General features: G+C 42.8%; 1 protein-coding gene across 1 annotated transcript in view; it reads left to right on the top strand.

Annotated features, from left to right (window-relative positions):
* Positions 1-22,457, top strand: part of ANKH (ANKH inorganic pyrophosphate transport regulator) — a 140,880-nt gene that overhangs the window by 67,106 nt on the left and 51,317 nt on the right. The window contains exon 3 of the mRNA XM_058307125.2: positions 15,746-15,962. Coding sequence (XP_058163108.1) covers positions 15,746-15,962 — 217 coding nt within the window. The remainder of the gene's footprint in view (positions 1-15,745; positions 15,963-22,457) is intronic.

The following is a 22,457-nucleotide window of genomic DNA, read 5'->3' as shown; positions in this document are numbered from 1 at the left end:
ACATCTGGAAGAAGTAATGTTCTTTAGAACTTGCTTTCAGAAACACTCTATTGGGTCACTGATTTCTAGACCTGGGGTAGCTCAGAATAAATGTTGGTAATCACAAGATTAGGTATTAGGGAGGAATGGAAAGCAGTGGAATTTATTTTCAGGAAGGCCACAGAATTCACAGACTGAACGGAGCTTCCTAGGATCCTATCTAAAGGTAGAGATAAATGGAATGATCTGCTAAGAGACCTTTTAGTCCAATGACTCTTTAAATCTTCTATGATCTGTATGTCCAATTAGAAGAAAAAGACATATGTTTCTCTGTAAAAAATATCACATCAGAAAGGATTTTTTAGCTGAGATCTACTCCAACAATCTGGAAAGAAAAGGTATCCAATATAATTTTAATATAAAAGTATCCAAGGAACAGAAATCTAATACGGTATCATGTTGCAAAAGGAATAATTAACCAGCCCCACAGTCTCTGGGCTCATTTCAGGATCTTTGCTTTTATACAAAGATCCTGGATTACAATTTGCTTCTGTAACATTCCTTGTGCAGTTCCAGTTTGAAAAGTGTGGCCTTTCTAAATGACACAAATGAGGTATGAAAAAAGGGTTTGCTTTTCTTGGTTTTGTCATATCTAATTCACCAATTTCACGTGATTTGGGGAATTATTTTCACTTCAAATGGGGTTAAAAACCTTAAAGTATTGTTAAGGGAATTCCCTGAGTTCAAGAGAAAAACCATATGATTTTTTTTTACCCAAATGCAGAACATGCTGCCTATTCAAATAGTGAACGCCAGTGTTGAATATGTCATGATGGGATTTTACTGTCGCCGTTGAAGTTTACATTACCCCATTCTCTTGATCTTGACTGCATTTTAATTTTTGGTGGTAATGGCTCCAACTCAGTGACAAATCTCATGTTGCATTAGCATGCCGCGGGAGAGGAGGTGATGTTTCTGTGAACAAACATGGCAAGTCCAGCTTCAGGGAAGAGCAGCTGCTCGCAGTGCATGCGGTGGGTTTGCTGAGCTGCAGGGGTGGATGCACACAGGAGCACACTTTCTGTGTCACTCAGACAAGTAGTACAAGGCTCACATTGTTTCTGTGCATGGTCTTCTCGTTCCATTACCTCAGAAAATGTCCAGGGCAGCAAAGAAAAACCCAAGAGCACACCTTCCAAAGTACAAAAGGAATTCTGTCTAGTTGTATTGCCTCACCTTGTGCTGAAGCAAATACAATATGTGTTTCTTCGAAGTCCTAGAACAGTGTAGTGCTAAGTGCAACCTTAACATAATTCCAAGAAAAGAAAGCCAGTCAGTTCCAAACGTAGGGTTTCAGATCTGAAGGCTATATCTATGTAAAAGCAAGCTTATTACATGATTTGTAGCAAGCTCTGTCAGTTGCTTATTACATTTATCACTACCATAGAGAGAAAAGAGAATTCAACTATACCTAAAGAAGTGATCTGCCTATGGGTGCCAGCTTTTAACTGCAGGATTTTCCAAATGATAACTGTTAGTAGACCCATCTTAGGGCAGGGGAATTATCTCAAAACTGTGATTTAAGAGCAAGTGAAGGGGAATGATTAAGTAAATAAAAGGAGAAAGAAGAAAGGGGGGAGGGTGAGAAGAAGACAACTTAATTGAAAATGCCACCTTCTCTCATCACTGTTTCAGAGAAGAGAGCCACGTGAGCACGTTAGCCTAGTCAACGTCCTATGGGATCGGTTCTCACCTTGTAAACAGATCCCAGTTGTACTTCTGTTGATCCCAGCAAAAGTTCATCATCAGTTAAGTGTTAGCTTAGCAAACACATTTGCTTTGCCGACCTAAATGGATCATTGGCTAGCATAACTTCTTCCACTTAGAGAAAAACATTTTTCCCCCAGTGGGCGATCACCCTGTTGATTGTTCAGCAGTCGCCAACAAAGGAACTGAACAAAAGCAAATGAAGAGGGAGAGGATTTGCTGCCCCACCAGAGAGCAAATGTACCAGAGGACTGCTTCTGCCAGGCTTTGCTTACTGCCCTCCTAAGGCTACCTGGCCAGCTTGCAGGGCAAATTCACCTGGTCTGGGGCTTCCCCAGAGCAAGAGGAGATGAGGTGAAGGTGAGTGCAGTAGCAAGGATCCTCCTGGCCAGCAGCCTGCCCTGCCATCTGCCCCTGACTCCCTGGTCCCTGGAACTCTCCTGGTTCTGGCTGCTTGGCCCTTTGCCTTTTTATTCTGCCCTTCTGGCCCCCATGCATCTCCAGTGATTTAGTCTCAGACCACTATCCTGCTGTACCTGCAGCAAGCTTGATCTCTGTTGGTCTCGCTGGCTTCTGTCCCCTGCAGTCCTTACCACACTGCCAGGTCTGCATGGACACAGTCCCTCTGAGGTTGAGGGAAATTCCCATGAATTACTGGGAAGGACACCAGAGGTGGGGGCATTTGGGGTCAAGGTCTTTGGTCATGCATGGCCCAGAGATCAGTGGGCCATCACTGCATGCATGGGTTGGCCAGGCCTGCTCAGTGTTGAATAAATGTGTGATGCACTGACGCAGTTAAATTCCAGAAGATTCTTAGACCTGTCAGCACTCTTCAAAACTCATATTCAGTTTGCCTTCAACCAGAATCATATTCTGAGGTCCCATAGGGAGCTTAAAGGTCTCAGATGTGCCAGGGGCATCTGGTTTAGGTCAGGTTCTCACATGTCTTATTTTGGGGGAGGAAGAAGGAAGAGAGGGTTAGTGGTTCGCCTCCTTGGGTACTGAGCACTTTGACACCCATTGTCTCAGTCAATACTGAAATCTATCCTACAGGCGACAGATTTGGGTAAGAATTCCTATTTTACTAACAATATTTGATCTCAGAGAGGTTAAGTCATTTAGCCAATTAATACAGCTAATCCATGGGAAACTTCAGTCTAAACCTGATAGTTCATATGCATTCCAGCTTACTTTGTGGGATTTAGAAGCCAGAGTCCCAATTCTACCACTAAATAGCTTTATGACCTTAGGCAAATTATTTTTCATGGTGAGCCTCAGTCTCCCCTTCTTTCACAAGAGTTTATAATCCTTACCTTGTTGGGTTACCAGGATAATAAAATGAAATGTGGTAACTCATGGGAAAATGCCAGCCCAGACACCTGTACACACTTAAAGGGCACTTGAAAACAGTAGGATCTTCATACAACTCCATTAATTTATACAGGGATAATATGAAAATAATTTTAGATTTCTACTTAGAAGTTTCTTTAAAGTATATTTTAAAAACAAACAAAAAACAGAAAAGAACCAGTAAATAAGTGAACTGGGTCCCATTCCAGATTTATTTTAAGGTTCTATCCCTTTTCAAAATTTATGGCCAATGTCAACAAAACTTAGTTTGCCTAATCTTTTTGTGGTTTACATAGAAGGTGGATTGAGCATTTTTCAAAATTGAGATTTCCTGTTTTTCCCTGATCTCTGTTTTTCTCTTTGAATTCTTCAGTTTTTGCATCAGCCAAGAAAACATGCAGTATAGGCATATAGAACTAGACTTAAGTTACATGTGTTTGAGAGAATTAAAAATTAGGTGATATAATAACTTTGTTTTATTTTGTCTATTTAGTGTGCTTTTGTCTGCACATGGAAGTAATTATAGAGAAATAGTTTTTTGCTCTGTAGGTTTCCAGGGGGGAAAATCTTAACATATTTTAACTTTTGAAGAACATTGTATGTTGGGGAACTGAAAGATATATCATAAAACTTACTTTAAAGCAGACTTAAATGCTGTTATATATAACAACAAATGAGTTTCAATCTAGTTATATCCAAAGAGTCCAAGTTGCATCATGACGTGAAAAATATATACACATATTTGCATATATATGTAATATATGTACATATGTATGTTTGCAGAGAGCTACTTAAGTCCCATTCTGTATACCCTTGTTCTAAAGTTCTTTTTTCCACTCATTTTGACCAACTAGTGTTACCATATTCTGTGCAGCCTTTATAGTTATACTGCTTGTTACACGTTTGTTTCAGTGATAGATGGTCCTTCTGTGTGCCTTCTTCCCCCTTCACTTCACCCCCTCAAAGACAGCTCCTTGAGTCTGTCCTCTTCCTTGTGACGGAGAGGTGCCCTGATACTTACGACAATGAATCAGCCAGTAACTGTTATATACAAGTCCCTAAGACCAAGGCCTAGGAAGGGGATATGAAGTTCCTGGTCTGTCTGGCCACCAGATCATGTGCGTCGATCCCTAAGGGCACAGTGCCAGGCACACACGTCAGACTCAGAAAGTGTATTTGAGTGAATGAGAAATTAAAAGATGAAGATAATACCTGGGAATGGGGCAGCCATGTGGGTTCGACGGGCTAGAGAGCTTTCCTGCAGGTAGAAAGATTTGACCTTGTTCTCAAAGGATGGGCAGAAGGTAAAAGGAAGTCCCTGGCATTTCAGCTGGGATGAAGTGTTGGCATCGTGAGAAAATTCAAAGATTGGGGGCCTCTAAAAATCTGGGATTTTAAAAGGGCAGCATTGTTCAGTTTTTAGGACTTCGAGAAGCCTTCCCTGACCCTGCAGACGGGTTTAAATGCACTTGTGCTCCAATCAGACTGTGTGAGAATTGTTTTGCCTATTTGTAAACAAATCATGATTTAAGTGCTGTAGCCTATAAAGGTGAATGTAAGTCCTGAAGGACTTAAATCGATGGCACCAGGCAAGTGAGTTTAACAGGGAGAAGAGTCCTCTTGTCTCGTACCCAGCCTATAAGAAGTTAGATTTTGGAGGCTCACAGCTACCTTTTGCCCAGGACACAGCTTCTAATATTCAGCCTCAGTGTTAAAACTGGCAGAAATCGTGGAGTTTTTCAAGAGCAATGAGCAGGGGGATTTCTGCTAAGTACCATCACAGGGTGATCACTAGAAAGCATGTCAGTAGCCTATCAGTATTGGCTTTGTGGGATGCTTATCTGGCTTTGGACCCTAGGATTTAGGCACTTATTTTATGAGGACTGATAAGCTTGCTTTTATTTTTTCATTTAAACTATGAAAGTAATACATGCTCTTTGTAATAAGTAAAATGATACATGTGTGTAAAGAAGTTACTTTCTACATCCTGCCTCATTTAATCCCACATCTTCTAAAATAACCATTATGTTTGGTATACGGCATTCTACAACTTTCTCTCTGCTCATACAACTGTGTTTACACATTTTTGAGGGTTTTTTTTAATAGGGTGAGAATATACTACATATCTTAAATTAGTTTACTTCTGCTTAACCCTTATCATGAGTTTTGTTGAATGCACTTAACTCCACTTCATGCTCTGTAATTGCTGTATAACACTCCCCCAAATGAGGTACCGTAATTACTTAACCTTCTCCATGTTGAGGGTCATATGGATTGTTCTCAGCTTTCTGTCATTACAAAGAATGTTTTAATGAACAACATGCATGCCTGTCATTATGTCTAGTATGTGTATTCCGTTTGGATAGATTTTCTAAAGAGGGATTACTATGATCAAGGAGTTGATACACTTACTTTTAATACCTCTTGACCTATTCTTTTTCCACAAGATTAAAGCAGTTTACACTCCAACCAACACTGTATAAAATTGTCCATTAAACCTTAAGTCTTAGTTCCCTAGCTGCTAAAACAAATACCATATAGTTGGTTGGCTTAATAACAGGAATTCATTGGTGCCCAGTGTCAGAGGTGGAAGGCTTGCTTCCTCCCAGGGTTGGTATCCTCTGGCTGGCCATCAGTTGGCACCAACTCCAGTGGCTAGTTACAGGGAAAGGAGGGTTTGGTTTCAGTTTCATAGAGTGATGGTTAGGGTCATAAGATCAAGACATCTGGATGCCTCTCCCAGCTCCATGGAACCTTGGACGAAGGAGTTAGTCTCTCCATGTACCAGTTTCCTCAACAGTAAGCTGGGAAATAATATACCTCCCTTACAGAGTTGTCAGGAGAAGGAAAAAACCTTAGAATAGTGTCTATCACAGAACAAGCACTCAGAAAATGTGAGCTGCTAGCATATTTTCATCACCCTCATCACTGCAGTCATTGAATTGCATAAGGCCCAAATGCAAATGGGCATTTACTTTTGATCCATTTCGTATAAGTACATTTGTAAGTGTTGATGGGAAGCAGCAGATGACATGTGCCTGAACGTTGCAGTTGAGTCAGAAAAAGGAAGGGAACTTCTGAGCTGCTCAGAGAGCCACAGCCAAAGGTAAGATGCTGGGGTAATCAAGAAAACGATATGGTACTAAGCAGAAGGTTGTATGGAAAAAGAGTTCTTATAAAGACTTTCAGGAGCCCGGAGTTAGTCTTTTATTCTAGACTATTGTTTATGGAGCTTTTTGTTTTTTTAATAGAAAAGTAGTTTTTTAAAAAATCCTCAGTTTTGATGTGTAATTGGTATAATCTTGAGATATTCAATAAGAAGTATCTGTCATTTGGGAACCATAAGTCTTTGTAAGTACAAAGAAATCAGTTGGAAAGATGGGAATTTTGTGACAGTAAAGATACATCTGTCATCAAGTGAGGAATGGGTGAAGATTCTTAAATAACATGTGAAGCTTTGCTTTTTTAAAGCCACTAAAATTTTTATAGTGGTATTTCTTCCTTGCCAGACCTCCCACCTTCTTGACAATTAAATTTAGCCTTATGAATAAGCTTCCTGTTTAAGTGAAAGATCAGGAGGAGGGTCCTTCAACTCTAAAATACATCTTCTAATGAATTAACACATTTCCAGATTGAGGTCATAAAGCAATTTGCTTTTTATATCCCTTGAAATATCAAAGCAACCAACAGGCGAAAACTGAATTAGCCCAGCTTACTACACTTTGACTGTTTGTCTGTATTCTTTATAGAAACTCCTCTCCAGCTAGAGGGAGGGACAGAAAAATACCAGTGTCGTGTTCTCCACTTGCCCAACGCTGTCTCAGGGTTTTCAGGTTGCTCTGAACATGGACATCTCTACACAGAGCAGTGACTTCGGTGACTAAAGAGACCATATTTCATTTGACTGCTGCTCCCTCTAAACCACAAGCTCATGTGTGGGTGTCAAGTTCTTGGCTAGCACTCCAGCTAAACAGAGCGGGGGTGTCTCATTTAGGGTGGTATAGATCCTTGCAAAAATAAAGTGTGGCTGGAAAACTACCGGGAAGACAAATGATCTAATATAACCCAAACCACTTTTTAAAATACAGACACACAGAACAATAACAGTGGAAAATTACAGGAACCTGACTCCTTGAGATGATTGAAAACCAAAGGTGCTAATCACACATGTCACTGGAAGCAGCTGTGCCCACGGGTAGCCGTACCTAGAAATGTACTTCTGAATTTTCCACATTTCCACAATTGTAAACTTTCAGAGAATCTTGGATTTGAGAAGGATTTTTAAACTATATTTCATCTGCTACCACCAGTTGACTTCATGGCATAATAGGTGTAATGGGATGGTTGATGCTGTAGACAGAGGAATTGTCTTTTATCAAAGGGATTACATTACAGTCTAGGCTCTTTGCAAGCCAGACAAAATTATTATCTGGCCCTTTCATTCCATTGGTTCTCCAGTCCAGGAAGTATTCATCTTACTAAAAGTAAAAAATGGGACTTGCAGCATTTCCTCTCTTCCTGTTTTAGGAAATGATACCAATTTCTAACTCGACACCTTTTTCTGGAAGAATTTGAAGAACCATTCTCCGTATGAGCAGTGTGCTCCTTCTCTTACCGTGCGTTCTTGAATGTTAGTTACAAGCTCTGAGTCTGGCAGCCCTTGGCACTGCCTCACTTGTGTGGCCGTCTCTCTTGAATGCCTCACTGCCCTTACAAGCATCCATCTTTCGGAATTTGGAGATCACCACCCCGGTTATCTGTCAGTGGCACACTTAGCTCTTAACAGGGTTCTCTCAGCCTCTCCAGGGTCTGGTCAGAGGAGGTGGGCTCAGGGGCTCCTGAGCAGATAGGTAATTTAAGTTGTGGGGGTGGATGGGGTCACTCAGTAAGAATGTAGAGTAAGAAGAGGGCCCTAGATGCAACCCTGAAGAAGACCAATATATAAGAGACAAAGAAAGGGAACACATCAAGGAGCTAGAACTTGCATAGAAGAGATAAGAGGAAAACCTAGAGACTTCCCTATCACTGAAGCCAATTTAGGGGAAAGTGTTTCAAAAAGGGAGTGGCCGCCAGGGTCAGAGCTGCTGAACCGTCAAAAGATAAGGACTGGAAAGTACCCATCTGTTAAAGCAGCAGGAAGAGCAAGTGCAGGGGAGGGAAGGCAGAAACCAGAATTCAGGGGGTTCGTTCAGCAAACTCTTACTTGGTAGCCACCTCTTACACGGCCAGACCACTTACAGACAGAGCTCTGGGGCTGCAACTCAGCTCCCTGCTCTAGGGAACTGCTCTTCTAACAGGTTGAGGAGTAAATGGAAAGAGCAAAAGGGGAAATAATGAGAACAGATCAGACTTTATAGAAGTTAGCTATGAAAAAAAAGGTGAGAAAGAGGGCGTTAACTAGAGGGAAGCGTGGAGTCAAGAGAAGGTTCACGTTAACATAGAAGAGATGTATGCATGTATACGTGCTGGTCTAGGAGAAGAGGCTGGGCAAGCAGGAAGAGGAGGCTCGTGGATTTGAACGAGGCTCCTGAAAAAGCCAGAGGGGCATAAATTCCCTGGGCAGACTGGCCCATTGTGGCAGGAGCGACGAGGTGTGGAAAGCGTTGGGGCAGATGGTCTTGTTGTTGTTCTGTTTTTAAGGTTTGTCATTCTAGGGAGAGAAACACAAGAATCTAGTTTCTACTGATGGATCCCATATTCCAGGTGAAGTACGAGTTGAGAATATCTGCTGAGTAAGAGGGAGTGAAATGGATGGGAATACTGAGAGAAGGGGATGGGAAAGAGATGGCAGGGCTACCCAGAATGCTGCCTGGAAGGCTCACAGCTGAGTCCAGGCTGGAGACCGCATGGGCAGTGGCAGCAGCTGGTGCTGTGTAGTTTATTCCAGCAGCTCTCAAAGTAGAGATAAGAGTAGGAAAAGCAAATAACTAATCCCAGTAGGGATTTTCAGACAGTGGGCTGGGAGTATTGGTGAGACTGTGGTTGAAGTGAGGATTGTGAAATCTAGGTGAAAACTGTAAAGAAGGGAAAACAGGAAAAGCCAGGCACAAGGCAAGTGTAATGAGGTTTAGGAGAGGTGGATAGGAGACATGGAAAGAATGAAAATGGCCCCAGAGTGCAGTCAGAGGGTTGGATTTTAACTGAAATTTCAGTGATAGAACAATTTCTAGGCCAAGGTGAGTCCAAAAGAGAGGGTGGTGGGAGCGACATGAAGTTCTTGGCAAGAAGGAGTTCAAAGAATTGAGACGGGTGTTGGGTGGGTTATCCATATTGATGTCAAAACCTCGCTTCTGGAGCGGGAGGCATAGAGATTAAGAGCCAGGTGGCAGGAACCTCAGGGAAAGTCAAAGGGACCAGAAGAGGAGATGGGAGTAGAGCAAAGCATAGCCAGGGGTGTGAGTTTCGAAAGAGCAGGAAGTTTGCAAAGAGCAGAGAAGTACTGACTGGAAGCAGCCATGGAGAGCAGAGGATGCTCCCCCCACCTCCGGAACTGGAAGAATGTAGGATCACCCCACAGAAGGGCAGCTGCAGGTGCCTCACCTTCATGCCTACCGCCCCTGCCTTTTGCCTGCCTCCGGCAAGCTCTTCAGACCATTTCAGGGATTTTATCTGGTGGGTGGACATCAGCAGCCAAACGCCATACAGGTCACTCTCAGGTGGACAAGTTGGCAAAGTCAGTGGGGCATGACTCATTTGAGCAGGACCCCAAAGCTCTTGCCCAGGGAAGGTGACAAAGGAATACTTTTCTGGGCCCAGAGGAATCAGAGCAGGGTTGACGCCATTACTGGTCCTGGTTGTGGCTCAATGGGACAGTTTTTGTACCAAGCCCAAAAAATGATCCCTGTACACTTGAGTGCCTTCCCAATTTCCCAGACCAGGAGAGGAGTGACCCCCAGGAGGTACAGCCTTCTTGTTCACTCCGCTTGGGATACAGCCGTCTTCCCAGCTGGCTAGGAGCATTTGTTGTTAACATTGGCATAAAAAGATTGGCAGGATTTGGGGTGAGATGGTGACTCTTGAATTTTGATCTGAAATAAAGGGTTTTTCTGGCCACTGGATCCCAAGTTAAAACTGCCAGGATCTCTTTTAGGATTTAATCATCTATAACAGTTCATACCTGGGACCTCACCTCTGGTATTTGGTAGCCATTTCCCTGGAGGTTGTTCTTTTAGAAACATTTTGTATTTTTTGCTAACTCTCTGGTGGGGGGGTGGGAATCCTGCAACAGAATACTGCGAACCTGTTATTTAAAAACACCAGAACTTTCCTGCAGGCCTGTGCCTTCCTCCAGCTCTTCACACAGCTGATTTGGTCTCATTCTTTGGTTCTCAGCTCACTTGTCACCTCCTTAGAGGGGCTTCCGAGTCCAGTCTTATTTAAGTAAGCTCCTCTGGGGAGTTTCCAGCTCATTGGGCAAATTGCTTTTCCTCAGTATTTATTGCAGTGTGTATTTATACTGTTTGCGTGCATTTTACTTCATTCTTTCAAGTATTTATCCATCACCCATCATGTGATTCCCTACCATGTTGTAGGTTTGGGGATATGAGGGTAAGCCAGACAAAGTCATGTGCTCCCTGGAGCTTACATTCTCAGAGAGGAGACAAACAGTGAAACAAAGAGCAAAGAAATAGATGGTACAAACATGCTATGAAGAAAAGCGGGGAAAAATTGAGACCTAGGTGAATGAAACAGTAGGTGACTGAAGGAAGTACGTATAAGAGCTTTACAAATCATCAGAAACCTCTGCAGGGAAATGGATGGATGGTTTACTCCATAAATGGTTTTGAAGGCCCAAACTATTTTGAGAAAATTAATTTTAATACATATCTTACACCCTAAGTTCTAGGAGGATTAAAAAAATTAAATCTGCAGATAAAACAAATCGAAAAATCTGTGGATGGGTAAGAATGGCAAAATCTAAAAGAGTGGAAGCAACTCCAGAAAAATGACTAACAGACTATATAATATGTCTAGTATCAAAAGAAAATAATGATATGATTAATAGTGCATGTACAAGAATGTTTTTCTCTGGAACAGAACACACATGTATATTAATGTTACAGGATGTTAATATCAGACTGATATTTGGGCAAAGAGCAAGCTATGGCCGGTAGTGTATAGTAATATAGTAATAATCTTCCATTAATAGTAAAAAAAAAAAAAAAGGAAGTATGCTAAGTGAAATAAATTAGACCAGAAGTATTACATATTGTTTGACTTGATCTATACAAATAAATTATAGGGATAGAGGAAAAAAGAAAATCATAAAATTAAGAAGTTAACAAATTGGGGAAAATACTTGCCACAATAGGAATAATAAAGCGTTAATAATATAGCAAATGTCCACTACTCTAAAGATCTGTTTTCTTGCATTTTAATGTTTCTTGAAATCAGGATATATTTTTCAGTCATGTACATTTAATATAGTCATTAAAGATATTAAGTTAATGGTATATCTTACAAACAATAGCATCTTATTACCAAAAAAAATTTTTTTTTTAGAGTTCATAAAAATTAGTATGAATGCCAAGTTCCTAGTAGGAAATAGCATTGTGCTAATTCACTCATTCATTTAACAAATATTTGCGTGTTTACTTTGTACTTGGGTGGTAAGTGTACAGTGGTTAACAAAAATCTTTGCTTTCGAGGGCCTTTTTCTAGGCCAGTCGCTGCCTCATGACCTGTACACTGGTTATATCCAGTCAAAGATGGAATGGGGTTGTTCCAGAGAGAATAAGTACCTTGGCAAAGGCCACTCAGCAGTGAAGTGATAGAAGTGGATCCTAGCTCAAGTTTGCCTGGCTTGAAAACCTATGCTTTTTCCTCAAATTACTGTAACTGTTGAGCTAAATGGACTTTTCACACTCAGTCTCCCTGACAGCTGCCATTACCTGTGCCCCCGTTCTCCTCACCTGCCTCAGCACTGGTTTAGGGCTAAGGAAAGAACTGTTGGCAGAAATAGATGGCAGTACAGTGGATGCCCCAGCCAGGCTCCTGTCTTTTTAGGAGAGAAGGAAGTTTTGTCTACAAGACACATAGAAAAGTCTGGTCCTGCGTCACGTAGGTAAGCTGTTATGCTCTTTAAACCTGTACTGAATAATATATTCACTTACATTTTAGCAATAAAAACAAGAAAACTTAAAATCAGAGATTTGGGGAAGGATGGGAAGGAAAAAGAACAAAGCATACATTTCTCTCAGTGTTTGAGAGAAATGTAGTTAGAAGTTGTCTTAAGTGGTGTCTTCTAGAAGCAGAACCTGAGCTGGGGTTTCATCGAGCTAGTGCTCACTGGAGAAGGGGAGCAAGGGAAGGAGGTGAAGGCAGTGGTAAAAGCTGAGCAGAAACGAGGTCTCCGCAGAGACTAGCTTCAGCCTCATCCCGCGGGAGCTCTGGAATATGAATTGTGCCAGAGCAGTCCCCCGGCGAGGCACGGAAGCTGATCTTTTCAGCCACTGTCCCAGTCAGTCATTAGCTGCATGCTGCTTGCACAGGGTGACAGGGTGTCCTAAACCAACCCAAGAGGCTAGGGACAGTTCTCCTGAGCAGGCAACTGTGAGCCTTAGTGGTCAAGCACTCCCAGCAGCTGGGGATGAGTGCACTGCTCTGTAAAGGGGCCCTGAGTGGGGCGCCAACTGTGTCCACCACCGAAGACAATGGGAAACTAATTCAGCAGATTATCAAGTTGGGCCTTGACACGTAGCAGGATACCTCTGACCAGATATACCTATGGAATGCCAGATTTGTTATAAAAGAGTTTCTTTCCAGGTATTAAAGTATTAGATCAACTTTGTTAGAAGGAAAAATTCATTTCATAGGCATCATGGCAGGTATATGCTCTGCAGAGGCTAAGAAGGTTCTGGTGGAAGTTATTACTGTAAAAGAAAGAAAAGATAATTAGAGATATAATTGGAAACACTTCTCAGAAACTAGCTTATATAGTACCAGCTTAGCCAGGTGAATGATACTGAATTCCTACAGCTATCATACATTTTTTTTTAAGATTTATTTATTCTCCCCCCCCCCCCAATTGTCTGCTTTCTGGTTCATTTACTGTGTGTTCCTCTGTGACCACTTCTATCTTTATCAACGGCACCAGGAATCTGTGTTTCTTTTTGTTGCATCATCTTGTTGTGTCATTTCTCTCTGTGTGGCGCCATTCCTGGGCAGGCTGCACTTTCTTTAGTGCTGAGCGGCTCTCCTTACGGGGTGCACTCCCTGCGCGTGGGGCTCCCCTACGCGGGGGACACCCCTGCGTGGCACGGCACTCCTTGCGCACATCAGCACTGCACATGGGCCAGCTCCACACGGGTCAAGGAGGCCCAGGGTTTGAACTGCGGACCTCCCATGTGGTAGACGGACGCCCTAACCACTGGGCCAAGTCCACTTTGAGATTTTTCTAAAATAATTTTTATACATTGGTATTTTCTTGTAAATATCTTTGTTTTCTAACAGTGCTTTCATGGAATGTTCAATTCTATATCAGTCAGGTGTTGCTCCTCAATAAAGGGAGTGAAACATCCTAGCAAAGAACATGAAGTCCCTTGAGTTGTGCTGATCAGTTGTACCTGTGCTTACGTTGAGCACATGCTGACACTGTATGACGTGTAGGATGCAAATCTAGACGAGCCTTTGCAAACTAAGGACTAACCTTAAGTGTAAAATGCAGTAACTATTTCATAGATTCTAAGGGCCACTTCTTTTACATTTTAGATATCCGAAATCTGAGTTTATCTTAGAATCAATGCCATCTTACAATTACAATTGATAGCATTTTTTTTCTTTCTCAGTAGGATGTAAACTAATAATATCTCTTGGAATTGATAGTGTCTTAGATTCAGTGAAACACAACAGATAGTATTTACTTGATCTTGATCTAATGTGATACAATATGATTCTGAGACATTTTATGTTTATTTGTGAATTCTTTTGGTGCATGTGGGCTTTCCTCTTTCAAGCACCCATGGTTCACTTACTGTTGTTCAAATGAGCTCTACCCAGTACTAGCAAGGTCACACTCAGACCGTGGGCTATAACTTTATGATCATAGAATTACAAAATTTACATGTGTAGATTGTAAAAAAATTATCGAAAGCTGTTCTAATTTGCTAAAAGCTGCTGGGAGCAATATACCAGAAGTGGGTTGGCTTTTACAATGCGGATTTAGTAAGTTCAGAGTTTACAGTTCTGAGGCCACGAAAGCATCCAAATCAAGGCATCATCAGGAGATAGTTTCTCCCCAACCTGCAGCTATGGGCGATCAGGCACACAGCAGCTCCTGGCCTTGTCACTTTCAGCTTCTGGCTTAAGCGGCTTCTTCTCAACTTCTGTGTCTGTTGATTTCAGCTTCCGGATTCCCCTCTGTCTCTGCACCTTTTTTCTGTATCTGTGGCTTTTTATTACTCTGTTTACAAAGTACTCCAGTAAGAGGATCAAGACCCGCTCTGGGTCATGCAATCTCATCACAGGCCCTTAGCTGAAGTAATTTAATTAAAAGATCCCACCTACAATAGGTTTATGTGCACAGGAATGGTTACCCTAAGGACATAATTTTCTGGGGTTTGCCAAGCTTCAAACTGCCACAGAAGTTATCTGAAAGAGCTGTTTAATGGAAAACACTTTCTTCCATTTCTCCCACTTTGAGCTTATGAGGCATAGACTGAGTATGGGGTTTATGTATGTGACTTTATCTCTACTGTGTAAGTGACAAGTGGCAGGCAAAGGCTTTAGCATGTCATTTTTTAAAAAATGACATCATAGGACTCAGATTCTCCTTCTTAGTCCCTTGTTCCTTAAGCCAGGGGTGATGTTCCAGTGACATTTTAGTAAGAAAGTTCCAGAATCTGCTTGGACATCTGTTTCATCCATTTCAGATGCAATTTATTTGTCTGGAAGGTAGAAGAGTTAGTTTACGGTTGTCATCTGGATGAGGCTTCTCGTGCCTCGGAGGGTCTCTTGGTAAAGCAGCAAGACTCTCTGAACGGCCATGTCTTCCTGATCGCAAGCAGAATGGGAAAATGTTGTATTTGCCCTACAAGTTTTCTTTTTCAAATTTCACAGAGCTCAGGAGTGTATTTCAAGTTAAAGTGCAGTGAGAATCAGGTGAACAGCATTCAATGATACCCAGTTGATAAGTTTGGGGTATGAGAAATCCCTTCAATACCTGTTTCCATACTACAGAACTCACTCCCATACAGAGTTGATAAACATAACACATGCACAGCAGTAAAGGTCACACACGACCTTTAAAGGATTACCTACCCTGTATATGTTGGTTCACTCATTTCCAGAATGGGTGTTGCTTTTAGATGGATTCAGGCTAAATGAAACATGTTAGGCTTTTAAAATCCATTTTACACCAAAACCTTTTGGAATTACTTTCTGATAATATGAAATACTTGTTGGGTTTTTTCCATTACTTGAACCCTGATGGACAGGTATCTCCCTCCAAAAAAGATATTACAACTGAAGCTAATATGGATAAAAATGAAATTGAATAACCTTGATCTACATTACGATGAGATTTACCTCGTAAGCTGCTTAGGGCTTCCTCACAACCATGACCTGGAGAGTTCTCTTTTAGAGGTGTGATTCCCGGGAGAGAAGTGGATGCTGCTAAAGCTGTTTGTGGCTTGTCTTTTCCTTCCTGCAGGCCTTGAACCGGGGTATAGCTGCCGTGAAGGAAGATGCTGTTGAAATGCTGGCCAGCTACGGGCTGGCATATTCCCTCATGAAGTTCTTCACGGGGCCCATGAGCGACTTTAAAAACGTGGGCCTGGTGTTCGTGAACAGCAAGCGGGACAGGACCAAAGCCGTCCTGTGCATGGTGGTGGCCGGGGCCGTGGCCGCTGTCTTCCACACGCTCATAGGTAAGGGTGCCACCGTCACCCCGGGATCGCCCCGGGGGCGTTTCCAGCTCACTTTCCTCTGTCTGGGTCTGTTTACTGTAATAAGTGGCTTCTTCAGTAACTGTCACGTAATTCCCATGAAAATTTCAGGGGATGGAAGGCATGGAGTTTGTGCTTCTAAACCAAGAAAGTAAAATCTCTTTTCTCTGGGAAGCTATGGTTTTGCATCTCTGATTCCTGAACCGTGTGTCAGTGAGGGAGTGGTTTCATTAATAAGTGATCATTTCCAGGACACGGGCATTGTGATACACACTCATTAAATTCAAAATATAGTGACTGTTGTAGAAAGTCAATGCTTAATGGTAAGGAGAACAATTTGACAAATATTTTATTTATTAAATTAAGTGTGCTACAGCTCTCTTTATGTATTATTTGAAGACAAGACTAAGTACTCTTTTTTTTTGGTTCTTATAAAAGATATTTATTTGGGGTAATCGATTACAGATACCAGGCCATAAAGCATAAGTTACTTCCCTCACCAAAGTCTATTTTCATGTGTTGGAGCAAGATGGCTGCCGACATCTGCAAGGGTTCAGGCTTCCTGGGTTCCTCTCTTCCCAGGGCTGGCTTCTTTCTAGGCTCAGGGTTCTCTTTCCTCTGTGTGCTTACTTCCTGGCGCTCCGGCTTAAGACATCAGCATCAAACTCCAGAACTCCAACATCAAAAACCCTAACTCTGTCCTTTGCCATGCCTGTTCAAGACTAAGTGCTCTTGATGTAACTCTCTTTCCATGAAGCAGTCAGAAAGTTCTGTCACACATACAGTGACTGACCTATAGCTTAATCAGGACAGTGGAAAAGCACCTTCCTTTCAGGTGGGCGTCCTGCTTCGGCTGCCGTCTTGGTGGTGATAAAACCCCAGGGACATGATTTCAGAACATCATGGCCTCAGGTCAGCTTTGCTTATCTGGCACAGAAATTGAATGTCAACTCTGTCTAACCCAGTTGCCTAAAAGTACGGTTGACCTACACTCAAACCCCTCTGTGAAGCTTGGAATTTGCCCTGGTTGTAGGACATCAGTGTTGGTGTGAATACGGAGCCAGCAGGTTAACCTGAAGCATTTTCATCCAGGCATTTCCATTGTGTTGGGAGGGTAGGTCATGTTTGCTCACATAACTGTGAATCTGGAAGTAAACAGGGTAGATGCTTTGTGGTTTTGCTTCCTAATGTATCATAGAATTGTATGGTAAGAGCAGTGTGGAAGGCAGGTGCTTGATGATGGGCCAATTATTCAAAGTTGTGATGTGGATCATTTAACAGAGCTGGGGCTGGGGCTGGGGGGATTGGTGGAGATGGTTGTCCCTCCTTCCGTTTATGCCCTGGGGGCTAATTTATGGAATGAGAATTTGCATATATATCTGCTATTTGAAAAAAATTTCTGCAGCTAGATTTGATCTGGGCCATTTTCAAAGATGATATATGGAAAACATGGTCACTGAAATAAAAATCAGTGTCACTTTATGAGTTGAATTCAAATTTTTCCATTTTGAAATATAATAATAAAATCTTAAATTCAAACCAAGAGTTCTACATCCAAGGTAGACTTAATAATAATTTTATCACATTTAATATTTTTATAATTATAGCTTTTTCCCTTCTACCAAGCAGATATTTTCTACAGTCACTAAGAAAGCACAGAGCAATTTATTTTGAACACTGAAAACACAAATCTTAATGATTTTTCCCCTTCTAGCTTGTTGGCCTCGTTTTAATTTTCCACCTAACTCTCTAATCACCTTTTCGCTTTGGTATTTCCAGTGTCTGCCACATCATTTGTCTTTGCTCCCCTTCCTCCTTCCTTTTCTAACAGTCCTATAAGCTTCTCTATATCCAGATTTTGCCCATTCTTTGCTTCTGTAATCTTGACCACATGCCCCTTGAGGGGATGCTGCTCTCTCTCCATCACCTCTTGGATAACTAGGCTTGTGACAGGAGAGCTGTGAAACAGATTTTTTTAAAAAGCAAATAACTCCAAATACATTTGGCTTGAGAAGACGTTACATGATCACAGGCAGTCTTCCTAATTACATTTCCTTAGGCTGTTATTGAAATAAATAGATATATTCCCTCCCAGCATATACATCTCCTGAGTAGGACCTAGAATAAATTCAAGATATTTATTACAAATTTCCCACATTTAATTCACAGATACAAAACCAAACTACTCCAAGTTTGAAATTTAATTCATCCTCTGTTGAGGCAAAACTACTCTAATTGCCTTAAACTTTCCTTTGTAGGTGCTATTTCCCCATCACCTTCATCAGTTGATTTCCTTTTATCAAGATCTCTAACTTTTCAATAGCATTTCTGTAAGGACACAGGAGAGCATAGAGATGATGAGTTGTGGCTGCACATTTCCCCAGACATGGCTCAAGCAGGCTCCTTGACAGCCCAGGCCCCTTCCCAGGAGTGCTTGGTAAGGCTGCAATGAAAAGATAGCCCCGGAAATTGTATCCGGCAACCCTCTTACACACACACACAACCATAGGTGTTAGCCAAGTGAGTGGAGTCTTGGAGTTGTGTTGGACTGACAGGCTAGATGTCCAGAAGACCCACCAGCCCTAAAGCTGCAGCCATTCTCTTCGCCCACAGCCTGGCTCCAGAGACCTAAACTGCAGGAGTCTGGGAGTATTTCTGGCTCTGTTTTTCTTGGCTTTTGTTGGGCAATTGTCAGTAAGTGCCCCTTTTTAAGCTTAATTGTAGCCGTGAACTCCTGACATGGACCCATCTATGAGGCACCATTTTAAAAAAACCTGCAGGGTACAGGGTTTGCCACCGTCAGACCTTAATTTAGGTCTGCAGTCCAGATGCAGTTGCTATATTTTCTCCTATTTAACCTACACAAGGGAGGGAAACCTGCCATGGATTTGGTGTCATTTGGGTTCAGGTGAACTTCACCTGCTTGGAAATTAGTATTGCTTGGCCTCCTAATTCATATGGATATAGAAACCCTTGTTGCTGTGGATTTGAGATTTCTTTCTGCATTTTCTCTCAGCAGTGACCTACTTGCAAGGCCCTGTCCGGATTCTGGAGCCGCTTGGGCCATCAACAGAGCTCAGGGGACATGACCTTTGTGGGTTCCTGTGCTCTATGGTGTGCAATTGAAGTAATTCCTAGTAAAGTCAACAAACTTTTCCATTGTTCGTGGATTATAAACCACGTTCTTCAGAGGGTGACTTCGTAAAACTTGGCATAATTTCAGCCAACAAGTTTGCAAGGAATAAACAGGCAGCTTAAGTATAATATGTCTTTCAATGTATTTTTCTGTAGCCAACCATCCAGATAGTAGCTCAGAACTACCACCATTTCTTTTTGTTCTTCAGATCAAGTGTCAGCTGAGCGGTTCTTTTGGGTTAAGCTGGGCTCATATCTCCCTGGTCATCTGAGGACCAGGAGGGGGCTATGCTGCTCTAGATGGCCTTTGCTGGGATAACCAAGCTCTCTTCCGCATAGTTTCTCATTGTCCACCAGCATAGCCCGAGCTTTTTCAGATGGCTGTGCAGGCCTCCAAGAGATAGCCTAGACTCAAACAAGGCCCAAGGTCAGAACTGCACTTCCACTGCCAAACCAAATTGCTGGCCAACACTCAAGGGGTAGGAAAATAGACTTGGACTCTTCACAGTAGGAGCTGCAAAATTAGGAAGAGTGGGGATACAGGGAAGAGGGAAGAATCGTAATCATTTTGCAGTCATTCTATTCCAGTCCCTTCTTTTGAAGGGATTATGAGTGTGTGCATTTATTCAGTCCCCATTTATTGAACACCTACTATGTGGTAGACCTTAGGCTAGATCCTAGGTATTCAGACATAATGAAGACATGTCCTCTACCCTCAAGAAGTTTGTAATCTTTTGTGTAGAAAGAAGCAGATGCCATGCAGTAAATTATTATAAACCCCACTGTACTAAGTCTTGAAACCAATGAGACAGAATGTATGTCTTGTGCTAAAATTTCACACTTTATTTACCTACATTATGTATGGATTTAGGCTATCTCTCTGAGGCCTGTGCAATGTTTGCAACTGGTCCCCATAATTTTCTGAGTAGATGAATGATATAATATGCCTGTGCCCCAGCCCTCAGGAAGCCGCCCCATTCACTGCTGGGCCCATGGGCACAGTTACTGCTACACACCAGACATTCAGCACGTCCCTGTTTAAATGAATTAAGTTTGGCTTGCCAGCCACATAAACACACCCACTTGGGAAATGACATGTTAGAAACTAGGTGTGAAGTTACCTACTCCTGGGAATAGCCTAGTAATCAAAACAATGGGTCAGTCAGTTATAGTTGTAAGACTTCTAGGCATTGAGAACTTGGGAATTTGAATTAGAACAAGGGCTCTCAAATTTGGCTTTTTGCACGATATTCATCCTGTAACTATACGGGGCGGTGGGGAGGAAGAAGCTTTTTCCTCAGTCCCCAAGGGAAAATATAGAATTGTCTCAACTGATATTAATATTTCATTTTGCAACAAGTACTAGTAACTACTGGATGAACAAGTCTGACAACCTCTGATTCAGGAAAGGTCAGTCACCTGGCTGTCTGAGGTGAGGGCAGCTATTGGTTTCATTGGCCTCTCTGTTTCTCCATGTTGGGTCAAAGTTGCCTACCTGTAAACAGGTGGCCAGCATCCTCCTGCCTCCCACGTCATGAAATTCATTTGCAACTGTTCAAAAATCCTGTTTGTTTTTAATGTTCTTTGTAAGGTCCTTAGTAAGGCTGTTAGTAAAAGTTGAAGGTTACTAGACATTTCTAAGGCAGTTAGTGTGGTAATTATGGACTCAATGCAAAGCACTTTAAACAAATTACCCCCAGCAGACAACTCTAGCTGGAAATAGCCATGGGTGTGAAAGGGGCCAGTGGGAAAGGGCAGTTGGCTAAAAACAAGTTACTGGGATTTTACCCTGTCAGCTCACAGCGTGGGAACACCCTCTAGTTAAAATCAGATTTGTCGTCTTCTACCATGTGAGGAATAAATAAAAGAAAAACTGGGAGCAAGGGCTTCTTCTTTCCTTGCCCACTCTCAACCCCCACCAGTTTTTCCTCTAGTAGCTGAAAGAGGAAGAGACTGAACTGAAAAGAAGTAAAAAGAAGCAAAAGCAACCTTTGGCCTCTATCTCCCAAGTTCCCTGAACTCTAGGCGGCTGGAAAGAACCCAGGCCTGGCTCCATGCAGGGAAAAGCTGGGGTCCTGCATGCTACCCGTTCTCACGGAGCAGGAAGCTGGGCTTTGGTCCTCACCAGAGGAAGCACTGAGAGGCCCTGCTCAACTTAGGTGCTCCTCCAGCTACCATGTATGAAGGCCGTGCTCTTGGTGTTTTAGTTACAGTATTCTAATAAGTAGATAGATTCACAGAAGGCAGAGAAGCTCCCTTATCTTGGTCTCTGTGCTCCTCGGCAGTACAAAGTGCATGCCCTGCTCCCAGCTGCTCCAGCTCATGCGTTCTGCCCTTTCTAGCACTACCCAAGAGACTAAGGTCAAAAGAGGTCCCTCTCGCCTTCTCTCCCTCTCCCCTCCCTCTCTCTCCCGCCACCCTTCTGGGCCTCAGCCTTTCACCAGCCTCTTGGTCCCCAGCTTTGACCACTACAGTCAGGTCTCCCAGCTGGCGTCTTTAAGTTGATGCTGACCTTTTCCTCGGCGCCAGTGCATTTGGGGTTTGCAAGCTGCCTGTAGCCAGCCTGGCACTCTCACTTTTGGCACTGCCTGGCTGCCTTCACCCATTGCCAGTAGCCCCTGCCAGGATGGGGATGGGCGACAACAGTGGTATATGCAGGGGCAGTGAGCACTTGTAACAAGTGAAATGAGACAATGGGTGAAACCAAATAACAGCAAGCAACAATATACATTTGAGAGAAATGCCCAAGCAGTGCATCCAGTGTATGTGCCAGTTTGTGCGATTAGCATTTTCATTCTAGCTCTGTGTTTCCAGACCACTGAGCGCTTACCTTGCTGTCATGTCACACTGAATCCCTCCATCCCGGCCACCCAGTGTCCAGTCTAGCCTTCTCGAGTCCAGTTTTCATCTCTTTGTGGCTTCTGATCAAAAGGAAGGGTCATCGCAGCTGCCTCCCATTCTCCCATGGCTTTTCTTTGCCTGTCATGTGGTTCTGTGTCCCCTGGATTTCTCTTCCTGCTGCCTCAGTGACTCTGATGGTCCTACCACCCTGCTCCCATGGCGCCACACTGCTCACCTGGAACCATACTGCACACCTGGCGCCACACTGCACACCTGGCGCCAAGCTGCACACTTGGCACTATACTGCTCACCTGGTGCCATAATGCACACCTGGTGCCACACTGCTCACTTGGTGCCACACTGCACACCTGGTGCCATGCTGCATACCTGGCGCCAGCCCCTCTGGCAGCATGCCTTTTGGATTTCATGCCAGCCTTCTCTTCAAGGACTTGGACTTCTCCTGCCTTTGCCTGTACCACCCACCCATCCACCAACACACAC

Source organism: Dasypus novemcinctus, chromosome 2 (genome assembly GCF_030445035.2).
Source record: "Dasypus novemcinctus isolate mDasNov1 chromosome 2, mDasNov1.1.hap2, whole genome shotgun sequence".
NCBI lineage: Eukaryota > Metazoa > Chordata > Mammalia > Cingulata > Dasypodidae > Dasypus > Dasypus novemcinctus.
Note: the sequence above shows the minus strand (reverse complement) of the source record. Positions and strands in the feature narration are given on the sequence as shown.